Source organism: Talpa occidentalis, unplaced genomic scaffold (genome assembly GCF_014898055.3).
Source record: "Talpa occidentalis isolate TD23 unplaced genomic scaffold, MPIMG_talOcc4v2.1 talOcc4.11, whole genome shotgun sequence".
Lineage (NCBI taxonomy): Eukaryota > Metazoa > Chordata > Mammalia > Eulipotyphla > Talpidae > Talpa > Talpa occidentalis.
The window spans coordinates 28,717,252-28,725,027 of record NW_023601104.1 but is presented as its reverse complement, the minus strand read 5'-3'; the positions used below and the strand labels follow the sequence as shown (position 1 = coordinate 28,725,027).

The window sequence follows — 7,776 nt, the reverse complement described above, 5'->3', positions numbered from 1 at the left end:
CCGCGGGGCGGGGAAGTCCACCGCCCTCGCCCGGGACAGCCAGCCCGGCCGCCGGGCTCCTACCCAGCCGGGCGGCTTCAGGTGCACAGCGGCCCCGCGCGCAGCCCTAGTGCCGGCAGCACCCGCCCACAAACCCGCTAGTGGCGGGTAGCTGAGGAGCTCGGATAGGCCAGAGCGTCGCAGCGTCGCAGCGTCGCAGCGTCCGGAGCCGCACCCCCCCCCAACCACCGAGAGGAGCGCCTAGAGCGGCCGGCCAGCCCGCCCCGCGGCGCCGCTCCTCCCGCCGCCTCTATCCCGGAAGTTGATGTCGCGCGGCCGATCGCGTGTAGTTGGCAGGCGGTGTCGCCCTAGAGTTGAGAACACGCTGTCCTCGCTGAAGCACCAACATGCCTGTGAGTTGTTTACTCCCGGGCTTTGGGTTCGTTTTGGGCTTCTCTGTGGGGTGGCCCAGGGAGCGGGTTTACTCCGGTGGCTCCCGGGGTCCGCGGGGCTCCCTGAGGGACGCCGCTCGGTCGCTGAGATCGCGCAGTTCCTTTGCGCGCGGCGGACTCGGGACTTGCCCGGGCTGCGCCCCGTCGGGCCCTGCTTGGGCGTGCGGCGGGGAGGGCCCTGCGGTCTGGGGCCGCGGGCGGGGTTGGGGGGCGGGGGTGCAGCTCCGGCGGTAGCTTAGTCTTCTGGGGTTCCTGTGGGCGCCCACGAGGCGCGGTCCGGGGAGTCCTGTCGCTCTGCTGGCGTTTCGTAGTTCTTGCCCCCTCTGCCTTCTCTAGGAAGCGACTTCCTGCTTGTTTCCTTTTTCAAAAACCGTGTTGACAGTTTTACTTAAAAACTAACTGTGTCAAGCATAATCTCGCCTCCGCCACTCAGTTCTTGTCAGAAACACATACTGCACCCTGGGGGGGGGGGGCAGAAATCACCCCGGTTGCCGTTCTCCTTTCTGCAGCAGCGATTTCTGCTCTCAGTGGGTCCAGGACGGGATTACGTTCTTAGTTAGCACCAATTTTGTTTTGTTTTTTATTGGAGAATGTTACTCAGTTGAGTAAAGAACGAGGTTACCTTACCATATGCTTCCTAATGGTCATAAAACCCCGTTTTCAGGAGAACTCTAAAGCCTCATTAAAACTGTTGATGTGTAGCCTCAGCTGATTATGACATTTCTTTTTTTGCATGTATGTTTCACATGTGGGTAAATCCGCCGGCAGTGTGGTTTCATTCTAGTCATAATAACGTGCTTTTTTAAAATTCAGTTGGCTAGAGATTTGCTTCATCCATCCTTGGAAGAGGAGAAGAAAAAACATAAAAAGAAACGTCTTGTTCAGAGTCCAAATTCTTATTTTATGGATGTAAAATGTCCAGGTAAAATTTCAAATCTTCCTTTTTATAAAATTTCTAAAGGGATTGCTGCTGTGTTCAGATACATTAGGACTCTGTTGAGTAGATGTGGGATTGTAGAATTGGTAATGTTGTAAACGACATTTTCATAATAAATGTATTCAAATCATTTATACCAACATCTGGGGAAGATGTAAGTCCAAAGGAGATATGACATTTGACTTACTAAATCTTTAAGCTGTTCAGATGAATTTTATTTTTCCTGATGCAAAAAAGAGTATGTTGATACTTCAGCATAAAATTGTGCTGTCCAGTCTGGTGGCCATTAACCATATGTTGTTACTGTGCACTTAAAATGTGACCGAGCAACACAGAACTATTCTTTAACTGTAAAATACACACTGGATTTTGAAGCTGTAATATGGAAAAAAAAACAAACGCACCATATTTATTGCATGTTGAAATAATATTTTGGAAATACTGAGTTCAAGCAAATATATTAATTTCATCTCTTGCTTGTTAAATTTCTTTAAAATGTGGCTACTACAAAGTTTAAGTTACATATTTGGCTTGTACTTCACAGTGCTGAAGTTCTTAGTGTTTTATAAGTTCCTTAACTACAAATATGTTGAACACACTGTGTCATCTTCTGCTTTTCACTTTTAACATTGCCCTTTTTTTCAGGTTGCTACAAGATTACCACGGTTTTCAGCCATGCTCAGACAGTGGTTCTTTGTGTAGGTTGTTCAACTGTGTTGTGCCAGCCCACAGGCGGAAAGGCCAGGCTCACAGAAGGTATATCGTTTGGCATTTTGTAAACTAGTGATGAGATTTTATAATTGTTTCTCTTTCTACTATTAAAAACCAGTTTAAAATAAAGGTTAAATTCATGATTACCAAAATTATTTTTTTTCTTTCAAGTGTGCTCTTCCAGCAAAGAGTAATGTGCAATTAGATAAGCTTATATTCTTGACCTTGCAAATAACTTAATGATTATTTTTCTTAATTTGGAACACTTTATTGTATTTAGTCACTTAGTTTGCTTGACTTGGAATATTAAACAAATTAGAATGGAGCAAAAGAATAATTACTACAAACAAGAGGGCACGTGGATTTTGAAAACCACAGGACTACAATTTCTCTTGAAGATATTGTTTCCTATTTGGGACATACATCTTACAATATAATTCTAATTTACTTTTGTGCACTAAGAAAAAAAATAACATGTACATAGTGTTCCATAGTGGTACTCATAGATTTGAAATTTGCTTTTGATCTTTTGAGGAACTGTGAATTCCATGTTGTTCTCACTGGAAGAGTTATATAAATGGATTGGCAACAAATCCAAGTTCTATTTGATAAGACCTGGACAGATCTGAGTATGAAGTCAGCATGCAATATTTAGTACAGTATTCCTTTTAAAAGTTTGCAAGATTTTCAAAACCTTAAGTTATTCCATTAAAGTTTTCAGTTGAATTCATATTCTTAAATATACTTAAATATACTTAAATATTCTTAAATATACTTATTTATATTCTTAAATATACTTCATTATAGCATTTAAGAAGTGGGTGAGAGAGTCACATTAGAGTAAATTCAAATATGAAAGAAACATGGCAAATTCCTGGCAAAAAAAACCCAAATAGCTTATTTATGAATATTAATATTCCTAAATCTTGAGGTTTTTTTTTTAACCTAAAGTGTAATTTTTGACATTAAAACTATTACAAAGAAAAACTGTAACAAAGATAGAATAGACATGTTTAATATATTCTTATGATTCCTTTGCAGGGTGTTCATTTAGAAGAAAGCAACACTAATGAGCAACACAACTTCCTGAATTTGTGTTAAATCGCAGAAAGCCTTACCAGTTCAGTAATTCTAGTTAAACTACCAAAATAATGTAATTATGTTTAATTTTGTAAGGTATACAACAGTGATCTCCTATTTTGGTGTCAGTTTTTAAATAAAGTTTTGATTATGGGCAAATTCTTCTTTTTTCTTTTTTAAAAGGATATGTAAATACACTCGCACTTACATGTACTGTATGTGAATTTGGTTTTAAAAAGTATTTGATTAGTTTGTGTCTCATTTTAAGAGTAGAAACCATATGTATTTGATTTTTCGTCCTTTCCCAAATTGCTTTGATGGAGCTACATTACAAATGGAAAGAAGTCCATTTAAAAAATTTTAAATGTAGTTTTGTTGTTATAACTATGGAAACACATTTATCGAAGTATACATTTAATACTGTAATAATCAGGGCCTACCCGGTGGCGCAGCGGTTGAGCGCTGGGTTGCGAAGCTGCGCGCAGCCTCTGCGGCGCAGGTTCGATCCCCGGCTGCTCCCCGGCCACCGGAGGAGGGTCCCACATGGCGCGCAGACCTCTCCTGCCACCCGCTGCTCCCCTCAGCAGTGTACTTCGGTCCTTCTGCCTGCTCTGCTCCCCGCTCTGGCTCTGGTGAATTCTCTCGCCCTCCCGCGCTTCTGACTGTACCCAGTGCATGTATAAACAAAACAAACAAAGAAACCAGCAAACAAATAAATAAAGCATGCCTCTATAAAAAAAAAAAAAAATACTGTAATAATCAGTGTAAAGCCTTGGATTGGGACAGTAACTGTAGCTGGGGTCTGTGTGACAGGATATTCCTTTTAGGGTAGAAATTGAGAGTAGAAAGATTTACTGGGGATGCTAAATGGTATTGAGTTGTCTGGACCTGACAGGAGAGCACTCCTTACAGAAGTATATTGAGTGGCTCTGGTGTCTCATTGCTTTTAAAGTTTATCAAGTGACCCTGGGAGTTAGGAAGCGGAGTATATCTTTCTCTCTCTGGCTGCTAGCCTAGTGATATTCTTTGTTGGACAGGAAAGATAATTGCTTCTATTTTTTACTTTTAAGGCAGGCACTTAAGGTACATTTCCTACAGAGAGGTGTTTCTATAGAGATACCCCCAACCTGAGAGACTGAGCCTTTAACTACTAGTTAATATATCCGAGGAATGTTGCACAAGAACTGAAAAACTATGGAAAGTTTGGGAGGTTCCCAAACTTGGTTTATGGTGTCTTCAGAGTAATTTTTCACTGTCCTAGGGTCAGAAGAAATACCTAACAGTTACATTTATAACAGGATAGGGTCTAACAACTTTAATAGCCATTTGAAAAATACATAAAAATTAAAAGCAATAATGATTATTTTAATGTCATTCTTAATAATGGAATGAGTATATGCCTATTGGGGACTGCACAATTTATCAAAATGATTAGACTGGATGCATCTATCAGCACTGATTTTTGTATAGTATTTGCTTTTTATCACAGCACTTGGCTTCACAAAGATAAAACATCAAAACTCATGCCATTTGCAGCAACATGGATGGAGCTGGAAGGGATTATGCTCAGTGAAGTAAGTCAGAAGGGAAAAGAAAAATACTGGGATGGTTTCACTTATAGCAGGAACATAGGGAAACCATACAAGGAATCAAGAAAATAAAAGGTCAAAACTAGAGGCAAACTAAATAGGAGACATGGGGGGGTGAAGGAGGGGAGGCAGAGAGATCAAAACGAAGGGAAGAGCACAAGAGACTCATGATGGTTCATGGGTATCTTGGTGGTGGGAATTTTGTGGAAGTTACACAGAGGAGAAATCAACATACAAAAATAAACTATGTAAAAATATATAAATATGGCTTCCCTGGTGGCGCAAGGGGTTAAACACTGTGCTATGAAGCAATCCACAGCCTCTCCAGTGCTTGTTCAATCCCCTGCCAGCCAGGGAGAAACCTACATGGTGAGGCAGACCTCTCCTGTCTCACCCGCTGCTCCCCTCAGCAGTGTGTTTCAGTCAGTCTGCCTGTTCTCTTCCCCATTCTGTCTCTGGTGGATCCTCCCACCCCCCGCATCTCTGGCCTGTACCCCAGCTCTTGTATGTGTAAATAAATAAATCTTTTAATATATATATGTAATAATAAAGATAAGACATCAAAGGGAATGTGGTGACATGTAATTGAACTACCTGGAACTATCGGGTAGTCAGAAAAGTCATGACGCATTTTTGCTTGAAAAATAGAAAAAAATAGGTTATGACTTTTCCGACAACCCAATACATAGAAATTTGCATGGTATCCAAAAGATGGTAACTGTAAGGGTTTCTCTGGAGCCCCAAAGCACCTCCAGCTTACACAGTTTAGAAAGAGAACCAGTGGGGTTGATATAGAAAGAAACAAAACCTGTTGTAAGAACTAATTTAGAGTGCTAATCTGAAAATTTCCTTGGAAATAATTTTAAGTGTCGTACTTAAAAGAACATGTCAGGACTAAATTGCAGAGATCCTTGGCGCAGGAAACTGAGTGATGTATAAGTTTTACTTCATTATTAAACAGTATTAATAGGTTTGAGAAATGCTCACTAGAACCCTAGGTATAGACTTCAAGGTCTGCCATATACATTATTATATACAGTAAAATTGATAATTTACTGATTTTTAGATATAATTCAGGTACTGTGAAATTCAACTTTTTACAATATAAAAACAGTTTTTTGTTTTAAGATTTATTTATTTATTTATTTATTTATACAAGCACTGGGTACAGTCAGAAGTGCGGGAGGGTGAGCGAATTCACCAGAGCCAGAGCGGGGAGCAGAATAGGCAGAAGGACCAAAGTACACTGCTGAGGGGAGCAGCGGGCGGCGGGAGAGGTCTGCGCGCCATGTGGGACCCTCTGCCGGTGGCCAGGGTGCTGCCGGGGATCGAACTGGCGCTGCAGAGGCTGCAGGCAGCTACTCAACCCAGCACTCAACGGCTGCACCACCGTGACTTTAGTATATTCACATGCATATGCAAGCATTACCACCATCAAGTCCCAGACTATCTACAAAAAGTATCCATTTGTACTTACTTCCCCTTCTCCCAGTTGCTGATTACTAATACATTTGTATAGATACACAAATCAAATAGATACAATTTTTATTATTTTCTACCATTCTGTAGGTTATCTTTTCATCTTTGTCCTTAGAAACATAAACATTTGAAAATTTTATTGTCTATATTTTCTTTTGTTTCTTGTACTACTGGTGTCATATCTGGCAAACCACTGCCTAATCCAAATTCATGTAGACTCATGTCTCTTTTCTTCCTATAGTTTTAAAGCATTAGTTCTTACACTTGGATCTGATCCATTTTGAGTTAAGTTTTGCATATGGTATGAGGCCGGGGTCCAACCTCTCTTTTTTTAATGACTTCATAATAGTCCTTACTATGGAAGTACTATGACTTATTCAGCTTTATCCTATTCAGGACTTTGATTATAGTTTTTTTTTTTCCCCTATAATCAATGCTGCCATAATTATATTTAAATAAGTCCTTTAAAATAGTACTTTTATTTCAGAGGGTAATTTCCAGGAGTGGAATGCTGGCTAAAAATGTAAATGTAGGGCCTCCCTGGTGGTGCAGTGGTTGAGCGCTGGTTGCGAAGTTGCCCGCAGCCTCTGCAGCGCGGGTTCTATCCCTGGCTGCTCCCCGGCCACTGGAGGAGGGCCGCCCGCTGCTCCCCTCAGCAGTGTACTTCGGTCCTTCTGCCTGCTCTGCTCCCTGCTCTGGCTCTGGTGAATTCTCTCACCCTCCCAGTGCTTGTATAAATAAATAAATCAATCTTTGAAATAAAAAAAATAAAAAAATAAATGAAAGAGTATACCTTTAAAAAGGTAAATGTATTTTTTATTTTAACAGGTGATCACAGATTGCTTTCCACTAACAATATATGGAAATAGTCTCCCTAGTCTTCATCTCTTCCATTTTTGCCATTTTCATGACTATAAGGTTATCTATTATTGTTATTCTAATTTGTATATCTGATTAGTAAGGAGTTTGGGAGTGGAAAGAATCCAAAATAAGCCAAAAATCCAAAATAAGTTCCTAGAATTCTTTCTCATTTGCTTTTTCTTAACAGGAACACAACAAAATCGCCAATATCAGAAATATAGCTGCAAACAGTTGGAATTTAGTTTCCTGTTGCTTCTATCACAAATTACCATAAACTTAGTGGCACAAATTATAAGCATAAATTTATTATTTTGCAGTTCTTCTTTATTATTTTGCAGATACCTGTTTCTTCCAGAACAGGTGTCTTGTGGCTAAAATAAAGGTATTAGTGGGACTACATTCCTTCTGGAGGATGTAGGGAAAATCTGTTTCCTAGTCTTTTCTAGCTCCTTGTTATTGCCCGCATTCCTTAGTTCATAGCGCCCTATCACTGACTTCTACTTCTGCCATGACATCTCTGACTCTGAGCTCCCACCTTCCTCTTAGAAGGAGCCTAATGATTGTACTGAGCCCACCCATGTAATTCAGAATGATGTCCCTACCTCAAGAACCATGATTTAAATATAGCTATAAAGGCTCTTTTGCCATGTAAGGTTATACATTCATAGATTCTGGGGATTAGGATGAA

General features: G+C 40.6%; 1 protein-coding gene across 1 annotated transcript; it reads left to right on the top strand.

The window, feature by feature from the left end:
* The first annotated feature begins 278 nt into the window (after window positions 1-278).
* On the top strand, window positions 279-3,318 carry RPS27L (ribosomal protein S27 like). The gene is made up of 4 exons (XM_037501762.2): window positions 279-392; window positions 1,245-1,353; window positions 2,014-2,124; window positions 3,121-3,318. The coding sequence occupies exons 1-4, from the start codon at window positions 387-389 to the stop codon at window positions 3,147-3,149; spliced, it is 255 nt and encodes an 84-aa protein (XP_037357659.1). The 5' UTR covers window positions 279-386; the 3' UTR covers window positions 3,150-3,318.
* Window positions 3,319-7,776: the final 4,458 nt, after the last annotated feature.

Coding starts and splice junctions, on each gene's coding strand:
- RPS27L (XM_037501762.2), top strand. Junction 1,354..2,013: donor TATGGATGTAAAATGTCCAG/GTAAAATTTCAA, acceptor CCTTTTTTTCAG/GTTGCTACAAGATTACCACG. Junction 2,125..3,120: donor AAAGGCCAGGCTCACAGAAG/GTATATCGTTTG, acceptor ATTCCTTTGCAG/GGTGTTCATTTAGAAGAAAG.